Genomic DNA, 18998 nt, shown 5'->3' with positions numbered 1-18998 from the left:
ACAATAATTTGGAAATAATATAGCCAGGCATGGTGGTGCACGCCTGCAGTCTCAGCTACTCGGGAGGCTGAGGCAGGAAGATCAAAGTTCAAGACCAACCTCAGCAACTTAGTGACACACTCAGCAATTAGGAAACCCTGTCTCAAAATAAGATTTTGAAAAATGGTTAAGGGTATAGCTCAGAGGCAGAATGTTCCTTGATTCAATCCCCATACCCTCCCCCCACACACATAAACTGATACTTAAAAAAAAAATAAGAAATCAAGTAAATCTGAGAGAATTCAGAGGTCTTTTGCTCTCTAGGAGTTTATATAGGGACACTAAATTCTTGATATTAACAAGAAGGAAAATAGATGTTTTCTGGAGTTATTGGAGAAAGAATCAGGGAGGTGGAATAAGACTACGTTGGCCTCTGAATAAGTTATGATTCTCACACTTTCTATATTCATCATGCTTTTGTGTAGGAGAAAGCTCTGGTTCACTTGAAATGTTTAAAAACAAAAAGGAAAAGAGGAAAGGAACAAAAAAATGGAGGAAGAAAGGAAATAAAGAGTGAACACAAAATATGGAATCACCCATAATTGCCCCACATGTAAGCCCTTCATTGCTCTCCTCAGCCACTACCTGTAGTCACCACTCCACCCACCTTCTCTCCCTTCACCATCTTGGTGCAGTTTTATCATGACTGTTGCTGCCCCAGCAAATACTCATGAAGCAGAATCATTGCACTAATGCAGAAACACATCTTGAGTGATACAAGACAAATCCTCCAGGTATGGCCAAGAATTGCAGTCCCCTCTCCATACTTTGTCAAATTCAGCCCTCAGTTCAAAGTTCCATCAGCCAGCCCCAGCACAGTTCACCTTCACACCTGTGTAGGTCGTCCAGCTTCTCCTTGAAAACCACAGCTTAGGCGACTGGAAAGAAGAAGAAAGAGTGGGCCTGATGGGTTAGAGATGCTGGGATGACAGTGTCAAGGGAGGCTGTTGCTAAAGCGGGGTGGTGACAACTCTGCCAAGGGGAGAATTTTTAAAAAAATAGAAAATTCACTGAGTTCTGGACTAGATCTTTTTTCTCCAAATTCCACCCCATCAACGGACACCAATAGGTGACACTCTGATGTCATTTTCTACCTGTTTCTTTCCTGATTATCGTTAGTAGTACTTCACGGTTCTCTGGTTCCCCAGTGTTTCCACACAACATGGTCAGATGATACAGGTGACTTGCTAAAGGTCCTGGCCAAGGTAGAAGGCAGAGAGAGCCCAGAGCCCAGGCCTTGGGTGCCCCACTGAGAGCTGTCACCTTTCTGCTCCACCTGCATCTGCCCTTTCACATCCCCATCCTCCCTGCATCAGTCATGACATGGTCCCCCTTTTCCTCCCCAACATCTGGTGTGTTGTGTTGGTAGCCATTCTGGCTGAGCTCCTCTCCAGCCACCACCCTGGGCCTATCACTGTGGGCCTGGACACTGCTGTCACTTCTAGGCCAGCACCCACGCTCTTCCCACCATCCATCTTGTGGATTACTGAGAGGCTGACCTTTAAACTTTGCTTTTACTCTACTGCCATCTTCAAGGCTACCACAGGGCCTGTATCTGCTGGTCCACACTTTCTCCTGATGTTCAAGGCCCAACACAACCTGGCTTCCTTCTTGAATCCGCTGATTTCCTGCTTTACCAAAGGCCACTTCTGTCTCATTTAGATTGTCCTACCCCTTGAGCCACAAGGAAGCCATATCCATTGTCTCAACATTGCCTCTCTTGACCTCCCCTCTCCATCAGAATGCCCCCATGTCTTGATCCTATTCATTCAAATACTGAGCTCTCAGTTTCCTGGCCATAGATAGATTTAAATACCTGCTATGTACTGGGATTTGGGGAAATAGTTAGGAAAAGGCTCTTGGAGTCTTCCATCATTCCCATAGACTCTTTGCAAATTCTGATCTCCAGTGTGAAATCTTTCCTTGGTGCTCTGTGTTCCAGCAAACTTTTGAAATACATATTACCATTTCCTAATGCATGTCTCATAAAACATGAGTTCCTAAATCAATGCTTTTGTGGGTCAGATAGTTTGGGGAAACACTGAACATTTTATTTTATTTTTGCAGTTCTGAGGATCAAACCCAGGACCTCATGCATGTTAAGCAAACCCATTACCACTGAGCTATACCCCCAGCCCAATGCTGAGTATTTCATTTCTTATCCACCTGCCCCCAATATCTCTACCTGAGATTCACTGGCAATATCTATTCACTTGTTTAAGGTCTGGTCTAGAAGGCACGCAGAGGAAAAAGCCTGTATTCCAGGCTACTGGGGAGGCTGAGGCAGGAGCATTGCATGTTCAAGGCCAATCTGGACAACTTGGAGAGATACTGTCTCAAACACAGAAAGGGCTGAGATATAGCTCAGTGGCAGATTGTTAGTGGGATTGAACCCAGAGAGCCACTACTACAGAATCACTAACAACAACAAAGATCTGGTCCATGTGTAGAAATTCATTTCACTTTGGTTAACCCCAAGAATCTTCCCCTAATTTAAAACTTTCTCCCCATTCTTCAAACCACTATTAACAGCCTGGAGACCTAGGATTCTGTAGAAGATATCTGTACATACTGCTGGTCTAGATCATTGCAATTTAGAACTTTCACTGATTGGAGATATCCAGGTGTCCTGGCCTTAGCTTTCCAACCAGAATGCCTTCCCATTAATGAGAAGAGTTTTGACACGTCTTTAACACCTGCTACAGTGGAGAAGAATTACATAATCTAATCCTCATTCCAGTCATACTGTTTGTCTCTTGCTTCAGCTAAGAAAAAGCCTCAGGGAAACTGACTCACCTACAACCCTGCAGCTAAGGGCATCCCAGCATATATAAAGTCCATTTTATCACACACAGAGTTCCATTAAAGAGATGTATCCTTGGCAGGTCAGAGGTTGGGTTTTGTACTTTGTATATAATGCCCAAAGCTGAGCTCAGCCTGTAGGTCCACCATAAATAACCATTTGACGGAATAAATCCAAGAACACACCTGCAGGAGGAAGAATGAATAAATGGCTAGGAAGTAAGCTTGATCAGTGAAGACAGGAAGGGTAATTTAGACTTTTGCAATGTGAGTTCTATGTCTGTGTATCGGATTAAATCACACTGGTCTTTTTTAGATCCCTCTATATGAAAAATTTCCGTCTAATTTGGTGGCAATTTTCTCTAGGTTTTGCTGATTACCGTTTTCCAGGTGTCTCCTGCCACTGCATGGCTATACTTTGAATCTTGCCTCCCCTACTTTCCCACCTACTTCCGGGCACTCCTTAGCAGGTTTTCCACTAGAATTTTATTTTGACTTTTTTTTTTTCTCAGTGCTCTTAATATAGCTCTCTTCTCAAGTTGTGATCTCTTGTACTTCTACAACACTAATTAAAATGAAAGTGAATGGTGAGGTTGGTGGCACCCAATTAAACATGGATCAAAAGGCACCCGTTATGAATGATCCCAGTTAGGATGCTTTTTCCTCTTTTCTGTATCCTGAATGATCAATGTCAATGGAAGATCAATTTTGCAAATAAAATGGGAACCCCTGGATTTCTGTCTGTTCGCTCACTGATGCCCTACTTGACATATTCCAAATCTTCTGAGATGCACTTCCACGACTCCACGATTCTTTTGGGGAGGCGGGGAGAGGGGAATGTTGGGATGGAACCCAGAGCCTCACAACATGCTAGGTAAGCACTCTACCCATAACCTGTAAGTCACAATTCAAAATGTAAGTCCTCTCAAAACACTTCCAGGTGAGCTCCTGCATCTAGTTCCATAAGTATTAGATTCTTCTTTCTGTTCATAATTTGACTCTTATTTTCATCATATGTAGATTTAGATGACTATTGTTTCTGATGCTCACTCCTTTCGACGTATTAAGATTATTTGGTATTTCTCTGAGGACCAGAAATGGTTTTATGCTGATTCTTCCAAAAAGCACATTCTTTACTCCCAGGGCTCTAGGATTTCATTAAACACATGCTATACACACACTAATACAAATTCTGTAGCTATGACTGGTGATTCTCTTCTGACACCATGGTCCCTCCGTCTGCTGGTATTGCTCTGGTGATACTAGCATTTTCCCAGTGTTAATCTGTCTCATCTATTACCATTTGTGTCACTGCTTCCTTACTGCAAGCTCCTTTTGTTCTCCAAATTAGTAAAGGAAGATGCAAGCAGGAGACAGACACCTCAGACATTTTAGGATCATGAGTAAAATTTCATACTTACTGGCACTAGGCAGACTATGTGTTGATATGGCATCATCACAAGCCCGAAGAAGCCAGAATTACTAAGTCATTGTACAAATAGCTTCTCCAGAGAGTTGCCCCCAAGTGACAACACTTTGTGTGTGGAAGAAACAAAACATTTTTGTGTGGTTCCATGAATTACGACAAATAAACTACAAGGCTTATTTGTTACGAAGCATAATCTAGACTACCCTGATCCATACATCAGTTTTAAGACATGCATCTCCTATTGGCTCCTTTTTCTCTTAAAACTTATTATTTGAAAGAGGCCAGCAAGCTACTGAAAGATAGTGTACAGGAGGGAGAAATAGCAGAGGCAGGCTGCACCCACTATTCTTGTTTGCGACATCAAATGACTTCTGCACAAAAATATGTTATTTGCTTTGTCCTGAAAGCATGTCACCCTCCCTGTTCAGTCTGTGACATTCATCGTCTCTGTGGCTCACAGTAAAGTTGTTTAAATCATGGTCTTTCTTTGACTGGAAGTGTTGAGGTCTAGTAATCACTGCTTCTCTTTTCTATTAACCCTGCTTTTCATTGGAGAGTTTTCTCTATCTGAATGTAAGGTCAAGGTCACAGGAGTCCTTGGTAGCATGCATTCCTCCTTTAGCTCTCCTTTCCTGTCTCATTCCCGAAAGCCATCCGCTCCACAGGTCCTGACATTTGCCTCTTTTATTCAGGGTCCAGGGGTTGTTTTCTTCTCTCCATTGTTAATACTTTTCATAGTTTTCTGTGAGTTTTGAGCAAACAGGAGTCAAAATGCCTTTAACCTACCAACTTAAGAGTTTGCCTCTGCAGACCTGCTCTCCTGACTCAAATGCAATTAAAACTTTTCTCGTTCTTTGCCTTTAACTTTCCATGATTCTTGCCAAAATCAAGTATATATATACTTCTGAAAAGAAGAAGTCAGTCAAAGGAATAGATTACGTTGAGGCTGAACCAAGGCCACAAGTTTCAACTTGTTGTTGCATACAACAACTCTTCTCCAGTGAATCAAGTTTTTGAAAGGTCATTGAAAGAGTAGGATGAACTCTGACTTGGAGTGTTTATGAATAAACATGCAGATAGCTTCCTGATTTTCACTTTGGACTTGTTAGCACAGCTACATTTCAGTGCTGGATACATATGACTATAGCACAGAATCATAAATGGTGCAGAACTCACCAGGCACAGAGAAACTAAGCAGGCTCTGGTGCTGCTTCCACATGAACAAGTCCAAGAAGAGGCTGGCTGAGGAGGGGGATGCCACGAAGGCCTGGTGGGCACTCAACAGCAGCAGTCATAAGCAAAGGCTTTGTGGCCCTACTGAACCTCATTGTTCATGTTCTTATCTCCTTATTTTGTTCCACCATAATGTTCACATGGAAGGGCAACATGTTCCAGTTTCTCTTCCTCTTCATGTGGAACAAAAGAACACATCAGATTTTTAAAAATATTTTTTAGTTGTAGTTGGACACAATATCTTTATTTTATTTACTTATTTTTATGTGGTGCTGAGGACCAAACCCAGGGCCTCGCACGTGCTAGGCGAGCACTCTACCGCTGAGCCACAACCCCAGCCCAACAAATCAGATTTTTTTTTTAAGAGAGAGAGAGAGACAGAGAGAAGGTTTTAATATTTATTTTTTAGTTTTCGGTGGACACAACATCTTTATTTAATTTTTTCGTGGTGCTGAGGATCGAACCCAGCACCCCGCGCATGCCAGGCGAGCATGTTACTGCTTGAGCCACATCCCCAGCCCAGATTTTTAAGTTAAAAGAGTAGCTGGGTGTTGTGACACATGCCTGTAATCTCAGTGGCTCAGTAGGCTGAGACAAGAGAATCGCCAGTTCAAAGCCAGCTTAAGCCCTAAGCAACTCAGTGAGACCCTGTATCTAAAAAAAAAAAAAAAAAAAAAAAGAATTAAAGGGCTGTGGGGAGCTGGGGTTGTAGCTCAGTGGTAGAACACTTGCCTAGCATGTGTGAGGCCCTGGGTTTGATTCTCAGCACCATATATAAATAAATAAAATAAAGGTCCATTTACAACTAAAATAAATATATATTTTAAAAAGGGTGGGGGAACTGTGGATGTGGCTCAGTGGTTTAATCCCTGGAACAACAAGAAGAGTACTGTACATAGGTTAATTGTAGCCACAAAGCAGGTACAATGTGCCTAGTTAGCTACATAGAAATTCTACGAATAACTGAGAGACAAAGACTATAAAACTTTTTTTTTTTTTTTTTTTTTTTCAGAAAGGCTCCTGAGTGAAGGAAGGAAAGCTGTTCTCTAGAGGTGGGGGCCAGTTGGACATCTGTTTCTTTATAAGTGAAGACATGAAAGAAGAGCATCTGCAAACTGTATGGTTACATGGAGACCAAGAGTAGGAAGCACTGTTGAACTACAGAGCATTTAAAAGAAGCAACTTTCTGTGGGTGTAAAACACACCCAGAAATCTTTTTTTGTACCGAGGAGTGAACCCACCGGCGCTTCACCACTGAGCCACATCCTTGCCTCTTTTTTATTTTGAGAGAGAGTCTAACTAAATTGCTTGGGGCCTCACTAGGTTGCTGAGGTTGGCTTTGAACCTGCAATCCTCCTGCCTCAGCCTCCCAAGCTGCAGGGATTATAGGTATGTGCCACTGTTCTGAGCCAGAAATCATTTTTTTTAAATGGTGGTTTTATATACCCTGCAACTGAATAAGATTTACCTTTTTAAAGAAATTTCAGGTGGCAACAGAAATCATGATTATGACTCTATTGCCTGACCCAATAACATGCATATAATCCATTGCCAAATGTTGGAAGAATTAAAAGTGGAAGAAGCAACATCCAGGTCTGTCATGAAGGGAAAGATCATAGACTTCCAAAGCTCTGGTCTTGGTTCAAATGCTGACTTCTTGAGTTGGGGAAAAATATGTGTCTTTCTTAGCTTCTCAGCCTACTTTGTGACTGCCCAAATTATAGTCCACCGTTTAATTTAATTCTTGGATTCTCTATTTCTTCTTATGTGTACCAATGATCACATTCTAATTGAAATAGAAATAGTGACTCTTTCTTCATTCAAAATATTTTGATCATTCCTAATCTATGTTAAATGCTCACCTAAATGCTGAGCATCAAAAGTGATTAAAACAAGATTCCTGCCCTTCAAAGGCTTATTCTAGATAGAAGAGAAACAAACAAACAAACAAACAAGAATTGTAGTACACCACAATTAGATGCTACAATAATGGCATGATTAGATATTGCAATATCAGCACTGCTCAATGTTTTGATGAGCTCAGAAGACAGGGCATTTGGACAGGATCTTGAAGAACTAATCTATGCACATGAATGATTATTTCTTCAACTGACTTGAAAACAGGGCTACATCTTGTAGTTTGTATTCTTCGGGATGCCTTTTCCATGATAAATGCCAAATAAATACATTTGAGATTTAAAATAAACTGAATAAAATCTGAATGTGATGCTTTTAATGAAAGAAAAATATAAGCTTCCGAAACATATTATTTTCTGACAAGGGGTTAAATAAAACTTTTCAGGTACTCCAGTATTTGTTTGTAAAAAATAAAATCACTTCAAATATTCATTTTGAAATACCAGCCTCTGAGAGTCTTTTTTTTTTTTGGGGGGGGGGGGGATACCATAAACCTGGACAATATAATGTTAAGCTTAATCTTCAGTAAAAGGTTCCATCAGCTTCTTTCTCAGCACTCTATGGTGGAGGTACTGTCATCCCTTGACAAGTGAGGGAATGGAGACAGAGAAAGATAAGCTCCAAACCACAAAATCAGCAGGAAGTGAAGGCTGGGTTCCAACCAGCCTTGTCTCACTCCAGAGTGACACCTCAGCCACCAGGCCAGGAGGCCTCACTGGTGATTGGCCTGCACAACTCAAAAAGGATTAGGAGTGTGCAGGGATCTGGGAATGGTGACAGCTGCTCCTATGCAGATAAGCATTAGGCTGCACTAGTGGTCATGCACCTTTCCAGCCATGCAGAAGGGCCTTAAAGTAACCCTTCACTTTTCAATAACTTAGGCCAAAGAAAACTCTTGACCACTATTTTTTTTTAAAGACTCAAATGTAAGTTTTTCAACCATGAATCTTCTGGGGTTTGGATTCAGATTTTGAAACATAAGGCCTACTGTCATTCTCATTGTCTTTGATACCAAGGAATTACAACCTAGATTTTCCTGTTATCCAGATAGTTCATGTCAGTCGCCAGATATGTCATTGCAACATCCTATTCTCTCTCTTGCTTGCTCATTGGCACTGCTCTTAAAAAGTAAGATCAAGGGGAAGCCGCCAGGAACGCAGCCAGGGGCAGAGGACCTGAGAACCTCGGTATCTAGAGATGCACATCAGACTTTAAGTCATTGGACTTCCTCCTTGAGGCTGGTCATGTGCTCTTCCTGCAGAGGAAGTCTGGGAGACTTCATAGTGTAAAGGTCTGGGAAGAACAAAGAAAAGGACTGGGAGCTGGGTGCGATGGCACAGGCTTGCAGCCCAAGGTACTCAGGGGGCTGAGGCAGGATGATCATGAGTTTGAGGCCACCTAGACAATTTAGCAAGACCCTATCTCAAAAAAAAAAAATAAATAAAAAGAAAAGAGCTGGAAATGTAAGCTTGGGGGTAGAGCATTTCTGGGTTCAATTCCCAGTACCACAAAAAGGAAAAGAACAGGAAAATAGGTGATAAATAATGGAATAAAACAAAAGATGAGGTGACTAGGCATTTCATCATGAAATTCCACCATGCCCCAGCTTATTTCTGGCTGGTAAGGGTTTGGTTTGCTTGCAAAGGCACAGCAGCGACTGGAACATGTGTACACAAATCTGTCCATCAAAATCTCACCCACTTTGAATAGTCAGCATGGAACACAAAAGAGGAATAAAGACAGAATGTGGCTTTTGTTCATCCTGCATTACTGGAAAGGGACAGTCGACTGGCTGTGGCAAGGCTATCCCCACGGAGGAGATGTATGTAACAAGAGACCAGAGCTGGAGACCACAAACCATATTCCTATCCCCTTTTATCTGCTACCATGTACCCCTCACAACTTTCTGGTTACAATTAGCTGCTCACATAGTATTTCTAGTCAAAGTTACCATCATCATAGTGTTGGCAATAATATTGACATTGAAAATAAGAACAATTGAGATATTTGGGGAACATAATAGAAAAGAATACCAATTTTGACAGGTAAATTTCTATATTTCATATATATATAGCAGTACTGGGAATTGAACCCACAGATATTCTACTTCTGTGCTACATTCCCAGCCCCTTTTTATTATTTGGGGGCAAAGTCTCACTAAGTTACCCAGGTTGGTCTAGGACATGTAATCCTCCTACCTCGGCTTCTCAAGTAGCTGGGATTACAGGTACATGCCCCAGTGCTGGACTATACATTTTAACTTTTAAATAAAAATATTTCCCTTCTCACTCAACACATACTTATGTTAGTCTTTTTCACCTTAGCCTTGTCCCCAAATACTCCCTCAGCGTGTCTCCTGCCCATGTAGTCAGACCACAGTCTCTACTCTAAGCTGTGACATTTTGTGAGATAGTGGAATAAACTTGTGAGATAGTAGAATAAACAAGCGTTCTGAGTTCAGGCTTATTTCAGTTCAAATTGCAACTTTTCCTCAGTATATTGTGCAACTGTAACTTATCCGAGTTCAAGTTTCCTCAGTCTGAACAGCTCTGGATAAGATATTGTGTGTCTCAAAAAGTAACAGAGCAGGGAAGAGCAGAGATTCCATTTCCAAGATGCACAGTGACCCTACTATCAACAGAAAAAAAGGTATTTTCTGTACATGCTTAAAATGAAAAGACAGCCTTCCTTTCCTAATTATCAAAGACTCAATCACCAGTCTGTCTTGACATTCACCAGGATCTTTTCTCCTCCTCTGCACCTACTGCCTTTTGGCTGTGTGAGCAAAGAGTGAACACACCCTCACATCTGTAGGCATTCTGACAAAAGATCCTTAGAAAGGAGGATGCATGAGATTGAGGGTATAGATTGAAATTATACCTACTGATGCCAATTTCCCACTTCCATGCTAATCAAAAGCTGGGAGAGTCGGACATAATTTTGGCAACTAGCTGGCAAGACAGTAGAGCACAAACCCACAAGCCCTGAAAGTGTCTCTCTCCCTGGAGGGTAGAGATCAGTCCCTGCCTGTCCCCCTCCCCCTGCCCACCCACCATGCACAAAGGCTAAGTGCTCTCTGCTTCCTTGACTATCTTCTCTATACTCAAAGTTCAATCTGATAACATGCCAGAGAGGTCCACAGAGGAGGCTTCACATCTCCTAGGACCCCAAACCTGCTCTGTCTGCTAAAAAGTAATTGCACACAGCCAAGAGACAACACCACCCCGGCCACAGTTGGGTGATATCTGTGTAGTTGTCAAGATAAACGGAGAAAACAAGTCGCTGAAGACAGCAGAAAGCAAGGCCCGAAGAAGGGAATCATCTATGATTAAAAAGAAGAGAAGCAAGCTGAGGGAAGCAAGCTTAAAGAACAGCCTGAGGAAGAGTGTTCACCACAAGGCCATCCTAGGCTCCCTTCTGCCCTAACAGGAATTTATGCATTGGTAAATTCATTTATCCACTGGTTCGCTGAGCTAAGCACTCAGTGCTTTCAGGGCGCATCGTAGTTGGTGCCATGCTTTTACTCGGTAAGATAAAACCCCTTCATTGCCTGCACTTTAGATGGATCTGTGGTTGAAATTGGAAGGTTCTCCCAGGAAATGGCAAGCTTTCTGGGCCCTTCTTCTCTGATCAGATCTCTTGTTTTCTTGCTGTGCTGCTAAAGAAGAATGAGCTTTCAGGTTAAACCTTTGCTACTACCCCAAGCTGGAAAAGAGATCTTGGAATGGCCAAATGGCAGGCCCAATCTACTAAACCATTTTCTCCCTTTCAACTAACGGTCAGCTGGCATGGCCTTGTGCTCACTGAGGAATGAGTTACCTAAGCAGGGGTGGCGCACCTCCTTACCTGGTCTCTCAGCCTTTCTTGGTGGCCCATGATCGCTGTGGCATGATGGGGGTATTTCTGCTTTAGGTGTTCCAGGAAAGCTTCTCTCTTTCTATCCATCTCCGATGTTTGCATTCCCAGTATTTCTTTGGAACTTCGGGGCCCCCCTAGAGTGTGTCTCCTTGGGATGTTTCGGGAAGACTTGGAAACTGAAGTACGGTTGCTTCCATTAGAGAGGCGCTCCTTGGTTCTGCGGCATTCTGCATCTTCTACTGATGTTACATGCAGATTGCTTTTTCCTTGTTCTGCAAAATGAAAAAAAAAAAAGAAATACATTTTGCAATTAATGATTTCACACAAGAAATCTCATTTATAGAACACCAACAGGGTTGGTGGCAGTTGTTAATGAATCATTGTAACTTAGCAAACCTTTTCCCTTTTCCTTTGCTTTTTCTTTTGTAGCAAAAAAAGGGGAAAGTATCCATAATCAGGAGAAATATGAAAAATTACACTGTAGAAATAAAAGATGTTGTAGCGAAAGCCCTGCTATTTCTGACTTTCCTTCCCTGAAGTTATTCCTAAGAAGAACACTTGTTGAGACCCATTGTCTGCAAGCAATTGGGTCACCCTTTACCTTCATCTATAATTACACCAAAATTAACACCAGTGATTCTGATTATTTCTGTATTCGTAATTATAGCATCATCCTGGTGACAGGATTTTTATGTTTTTATAAATTGAAGATGGTTTTCATCACTAAGAACAAAAATAGCTATCACCCTACACATAAGCCAGATAATCATTGACACATGTGAACAACTTGAAAACTCTATTCTTCCATTAGGATAAGTCAAAAGCAAGCAGAGCATATCATTAGAGGTATTAATCAAGGGGATAGGAAGATTTAAAGACATTTTACTTGTAGTGGACTTTACTTAAAACACACAAAGAAAAGGAAGAGCTATGGTGTGTGTTGATAACTTTGATCTAGATAGACTGCCACAAACTGACCTTTAAGGGACAAGTTGGTTTACACTTAGAACAGGGCAACTAAGACATGCAGGGTCAATGGTTAAAGTGAAGAACCAATACCGGGGATCCCCATTGATTCTCAGTGGGGATTCCTTCTCAATACATTTCAGTTAACTAGAAAAAGGAGTTAGTTCCTTTTTTTAAAAAGCCAGTTGAGGAAATGAAAGTTAAAAACTTTCAGAAGCAAGTCAGAAACTGGATGGATTCTCTTTATAAAGTCTCAAGGAGGACAGTTGTTGTCACATAGTCTTAGAGACGCACAGGCAGAAGAATATGTCCCTATCCACTGAATTCCCTGGAAAAAACACTAGATTGGGACTTGGGAGTCCTGTCTTTAATCCTAGATTCAGAACACACAATTTGACCCCTCTTAGCCTCATTTTCTACACTAATAAAGTAAGGATGGTTAGCGGAGCATGGTGGCACATGCCTGTAATACCAGCATCTAGGGAGGCTGAAGCAAGAGGATTGCAAGTTTGAGACCAGCCTGAGAAACTTAGCAAGACCTTCTGTCAAAATAAAAAGGGATGTAGTTCAGTAGTAAATCACCCCTGGGCTTATCCCCAGTACAAAAAAAAAAAAAAGAGGCTGGTTAGACTAGCATTAGAAATGCCAAGTGCCTTCTACCTCTAAATTCTTTAAATCTACTATAAATTTTTAAAATAATACATTTCCAATAGCAATTTATTTGCCAATAATTTAAAGTTAAATACAGGAAAATAGGTTCCATATTTCAGAGTTCTGCTCATTTGCATCAGAAAAACAGAGATCCAAACCTTCACACTAGAGATACAAAATGACAGCTTTCCAGAGTTAGGAATAAACCAAGTTCCCTAAAAGCAACGCCATCAACATAGTTTCCTCTTTGCCTAGAAATATCTGTACATAGAACTCTAGGTACAGACTCTCTTTGCTTAAGCATAAAAAGAAATAATAATAATCTAGGGCTGGTTTTCCTGTTATAGTCTTCCAAAACTTGATGTGTGTTCCGGGACTAATATTTCTTGTTTACCCTTCACTTCTCATTATATTGCTAATTATAGCATCTCCATCAGACACAGATGAAGGGAGGAAAAACACAGCCAAATTAGTTAATCCTATTTTTTGTTAGTTTCAGCAGTAAGTTTAAAGAGGGGGGAAGATGGAACTGTTGGTTAAAAAGATAACTGAGGGATTCACTGTAATTTCATTTATTTAGGTTCCTCTTTTAATGCGTAGACTCACATAATACCTACTTTTTGTTCGTTTATTTGTTTTTGTTTTTGTTTAGGGTCAGTTCCCTCATAACATAAAAGTAACAGATCTAGTGCATAAAACAAAACACAGGCCTGGGGATGTGGCTCAGTGGTGGAGTGCTTGCCTAGCATATGCAAGATCTGGGGTATGATCCCCAGAACCATAAAAATAAAGGTAAATGCAGAAAAGGGCATATCTCAGGTTGATAAACACACATGCAATCTGAAGAAGTTGATCATTGAGGTGTGTGTTACCCATGCATTTTGTATTAGCCAAAATTGCTATACACCTGATATAATACTGTTAATTTTCAGTAGATTTTTAAGATTTTTTTTTAACATTTATGTTTTAGTTATAGGTGGGCACAATATCCTCATTCTACCATTTTACTTTTATGTGGTGCTGAGGATTGAACCCAGTGCCTCATGCATGCTAGGCGAGCACTCTACCACTGAGCCCCAGCCCCAGCCCAATTTTTAAGATTATTTTTGACAGCATTAAAATAGTGTTTTTAAAACTACCCAGGATAGCTAGATTAATGAGCAGGATTGAGTCTCTGGAAAGGTGATTTCTTTGCAGTTATAACATACGCTCCACATTCACCAGATGGATAAATGTTCATGCCCAGTCAGTCCCACCACCAGCAGAAAGCTGCTTCCTGCTTGGCTATGACACCCAGACTCCCCTGAGCTATTCTATTTCATCCAAGGATCATCAGAAGAGGTCAAGCCAGCCAGAACAGTAACCCCTTGGAGACTAAAAAGAGTTTTCTACTTTCTTCTTTAAAATAAATTTGGAGAAGAGCTAGAAGGAGGGTCTTGTAGGTCATTGTCAATCTTCTGTCAATGTTAACCTTAGGGTGGCCTCAACTAACTTGGACTCTAAACCCTCATTCTTTCCAACACTTTTCACTGTGGATGCCACATCAACCTTATGCTGCTTTTCGACTTTTTTCTCTTGTGGATGTTTAACAAGGTTTATTGGGATGCAGAGGAAAGCAGTTTGGACCTCCCGCCCAATGATAAAGATCAGTGCCATCTGCCCCCTGTCCCACCACCAGGCACCTGCTCCACTGTCACCAGCACTCCAGCAACCAACACAATAGCCACTTCACGTGCTTCCCAGTCACCTGAGCCTCTTCCTCACTTAAGGCTCCACTCTCGGAAGCTGTCAACTCCCACACCTGAGCGAGAAGTGACAACTCTTAACATTCTGGCATTTGAGGAGAACGTGGTCTTTCAGTTGAGGAGAAGGACTAAGCAGGGTTACAAATAAACAAGAAAGAGAACTGGCAAAGGACATTGCATCACAATTCCTCAGTCATGGAGTCAGAGAACTGAGTCCCGCCAATGCCTCATTATCCACATGAATAGAAAAAGCTCAAGTGTGGATTAACCAAGGCTTCCAAACAGAAATACAATTCTATTTCTTGTTTGGAATGAGCTTTGGTGCTAACATTTAAACATGGGTGTGTCTAGTTGTTTGCTATTCTGGGAACCCTGGTCTAACAAAATAATGAAGCTGTACCACGAGGACAAAGCTCAGGCCATGCTGAAAGCCCTCAGTGTCCTCTCCCTGCCCCTCCCAGCCTCTGCAGAACTCAAGAGCAGCAACTCTGGGGAGCTCCCTTCAAGCAGGGCAAAGAGCAAACAGGAGCTTTAAGTGGAAAACAACCCCTTAAACATTCCCTGGAGCAGAGGTGGGGAGGAAGAAGGCAGGAAAGCCAGAGAGACACTCTGCAGAGTTGCAAAGGCTTCCCCGCTGGGATGTGTAGGCATTCTGGAAATTAAAAGTGGAGCCTGGGGGCGGGGCAGACACCAATATGCAGGGGAGTGTAGGAAACTGGGCATCCAGAAGGAGATACCCATATAGCAAGCTATGCAGACAGGCAACTGCAGGAGCTGCCAAGACTGGCTTCTTTGCCATACTCAGGTTACTCTGGCAGGGTCAGCTGACCCACAGCAAGGGATCTGGGGCGGTGCATCATTGGGGCATTCCAACCCCTGCTGGGAGCCAGTGGACAGTGCTGGCAGCTTCCCAGGGATTTTGTGTGTGTGTGTGCTGGAAATTGAACCCAGGGTCTCCACATGCTAAGCACACACTGTATACCACTGAGCTACACTTAGGCCCTTCCCTGAGATTTTTATTCCTGGGTCAAGATTAGTTTGGGTGCAGGAAACTGAATACAGGGGAACTCTACCACTGAGCATCCCTAGGCCTTTTTATTTTTTATTTTTTTTTATTGGTTGTTCACAACATTACAAAGCTCTTGACATATCATATTTCATACATTAGATTGAAGTGGGTTATGAACTCCCAATTTTACCCCAAATGCAATTTGCAGAATCACGACTATTTTGAGATGAGGTCTTGCTAACTGGCCAAAGCTGACCTCAAACTTGTGATCTTCCTGCCTCAGTCTCCCAAGTGGCTGAGACTGCAGGTCTGAGCCACAGTACCTGGTACCTCACTTCAGTAAGAGTTATCTCTAAGACAAATCTTTTAAAATAGTGTCCAAATGCTCTTGTCTTAGGGAATATCATAGGGAATTATTGATTTGTCTGGCTGTACAATCTGCTGTATACATAGGTAGATTGTATTTCCCAGCCCCCTCCACCTAATCGGGGCCTTGTGCTCATTCTGGTCAATGCAATGTGGGCAGAAGTGACGTGGGCCACATCAAGTCTTGGCCCCTGGACCTCCTGAATAATCTTCCATGTTTTCTCTCTTCACCTTTTGATCTGCTGGGTGCAAAGAATCCAGTGGAAGCCTCCTGAGGGATGGCATAGTGATGGGACAGGAGAACCCTGATAGGCCACCCGGGGGAGCTACCAGCACAGGAACAACATATTTCACTCTGTGTGGACAAGATATTAACCTTGATCAAGCAAAACTACCAAGATTAGAGGGCTATTAAAACAGCGAGCCTATCTAATACAGATAATCTGTTGGATGCTAACGGGGTCCCTCAGTTTTCTACCTTCCTTGTTAATATAAGGATCGCCACCATATATACAAATAAGCATGAAAACCACAGCTGAAACCCAGCCGTTATATTCCTTACAAGAATATAATCAACCTTAAATTGGAAGTCAATGGTAAAAAAGATTTCTAGTGTAGACCTTAGACAAAATAAGGCCAGCCCCTCCCCCAGAAAAGCACGCTTGTGTAAAGTGTTGATTAAAGTTCAATGATGGATTGATTATTTGATTGATTTGTTCATTCAGTCACACATATATTTATTGAGCGCCTGCGCTGTACACAGAGAGGAGCCAGGAGACAGAGTGGAAAGTTGTCATCAAGACAGACTTAATTCCCTATCCTCTTAGAGGATGCCTCATTATAATTAGGGAGGCAGACAACAAATAATACACAATCTAAATGTCAGGTAGTGCTAAGTGCTTTAAACAAGAAAACAGGATAAGGGGACAGAAACTAATGGAGTTATTTTAGAGGAGATTTTTTGAGCACAGACCTACATATCTGTCATTCATCATGGGGAGGGGAAGGCAAGCGAGTGAGTTGACCAATCTTCACCTGCAAAGAGGTTTCAAGATTTTAGAGGCCAGAGAAAAAGTAAACACTTCAGGGTGCTATGGGCAGACATAGGTATCCCAAAGAATGCCTATCTCCTAAAGCCACACTAAGGAGCCCATGGCATTCAAAGGGAACATGATACAGTTAGATTGAAATTCCACCAATAATTATTGAGTGCCTACTCTGCCAAATGCAGAATGCAATACACTTCCACACTGTTTCTTACCTACTAGCCTTGATCAGAGCTATTCCTGGGGTAACCATATGCCCCACTTCGCCCAAATTGCTCTGGGTTACAACTGATGCCCAGCAAAATTATTTATAGGGTTTCTTTTCACTCTTGAAAGTGTCTTGGTTCAGACAATAAGTTATATGATCACTCAACTGATCCTTATCTATAGCAGATTGACAAACTCAAAGTCCCTGAAGTAATATAACTTTCCTTCCATTCAACAAATATTTAGTGTCTTCTACATGCCTGGTGCTCCACTGGGTGCTGGGAATGCAAAGGTCAGGGAGACATGGTTGCCGCCCTGGAACACCATATTGTAACTGGGTGAAACAGATACATAGACAGATATAAGATTGAGTGCAATGACAGATGCAGACATGTGGTTATCGTGGATGATGCTTGTCTCAGAGACATTGCTCTCCTCTGCTGTCCTCATACTGACCAGAAGAACTGGAAATGAAGCCATACTCCTTCAGGGCATCATATTCACCGGAACTAAATGGGATCTTGAACATCTAACTTGGATTCTACCCTCCTTTTGCAATCTTTCCAGGACATCTTTAAAGGACATCTCTCACAGTCCCGAGTCCTCCCTCAACTCCAATATTCCTCTTCAGTGCCTTCCCACTTAGGTAAACAGCAATTCCATTCTTCCAAGCCTCTCAGACCAAAAAATCTGAATTCATCTTTGATCTCACTTTTTCTGTACATCCCATGTGCAATCTTTCAGCTAATTCTTTTGGTTTTACCTTCAACATATATCTAAAATCTACCTTGTTATCACCACACAGCCCCAACTACCTCTGTTTCTTGCCTGGTTTACTGCATAAACCTCTGCAAGGGTCTCCCTGCCCTTGCCCCAACCCACTTGGATTTTGCTCAAGACAGCACCCAGTACTACCTTTTAAAAGACAAACCCAAACTGTCAGCAGCTCCTCACCTACCTGGAAATAAAAACCCAAATCCTTATCATTGTTCCACAGGCCCTACATGCTCTGGCCTGGGATTATCTCAACCTCTTTTCCTTCTATCCTTCTCCCACATTCTTGCTGTTCTTTGAACATGTTAGATCCTTGCTGTTCCCCCTCATCTTTGTTCAAACATCACCTCACTGAGACTTTCCCTGATAATCCTATTTACAACTTACCTACAAACCCACATTCCCTATTCTCTCTCTCTGCCTTATTTTTCCTAGTAGGTTTATTTCAGCTTAGGAGGATTGCCAGATAAAATATAGGATGCTCAGTTGAATTTGGATTTCAGTACACAACGAGTGATTTCTTGGTATAAGTAGTATATCCCATGCAATAGTTGGGACATACTTATGCCAACAAATTATTGTTTATCTGAAATTCAAACTTAACAGGGCATCCTGAATTTTTTATGGGCTAAATCTGGCACCCCATACCATCTAACATACTATATATTTCATTCATTTATTCATCATCTGCCTCTACTACTCCACCCAACCCCAACTCAGTCCTTAGAATTCAAATTCAGTGAAGGCGAGTATTTTTTAGTCTGCTTTTTTTCACTGTTGGATCCCCAGCAGCTCCAAAAGTGACTACTGTAAAACAGATGTCCAATATTCATTGAATGAATGAATAAGTGAAGGACGGAGACACTGTCTCAGTCTGACCATGTCAGTTTCTGAAACATCTATGAATTGCTCTGGTTGTTTCAAAGTTATTTCTTAAATTGGTCTCATTCTAATTG

The 18998-nt window shown here is 41.8% G+C and overlaps 1 protein-coding gene across 13 annotated transcripts in view; it reads right to left on the bottom strand.

Moving 5' to 3' along the window:
• Positions 1 to 18998, bottom strand: part of Kiaa1217 (KIAA1217 ortholog) — a 381206-nt gene that overhangs the window by 270395 nt on the left and 91813 nt on the right. For 12 of the 13 annotated variants that reach the window (XM_077802778.1, XM_026401195.2, XM_026401196.2 and 9 more), the window contains exon 2: positions 11267 to 11550. The exons of the other annotated variant lie outside the window; for it this stretch is intronic. In XM_077802778.1, the coding sequence (XP_077658904.1) occupies positions 11267 to 11550 (284 nt within the window). The remainder of the gene's footprint in view (positions 1 to 11266; positions 11551 to 18998) is intronic. 13 annotated transcript variants of the gene reach the window in all.

Source organism: Urocitellus parryii, chromosome 9, assembly GCF_045843805.1.
Source record: "Urocitellus parryii isolate mUroPar1 chromosome 9, mUroPar1.hap1, whole genome shotgun sequence".
Taxonomy (NCBI): domain Eukaryota; kingdom Metazoa; phylum Chordata; class Mammalia; order Rodentia; family Sciuridae; genus Urocitellus; species Urocitellus parryii.
This window is presented reverse-complemented; position numbering and strand designations above follow the sequence as displayed.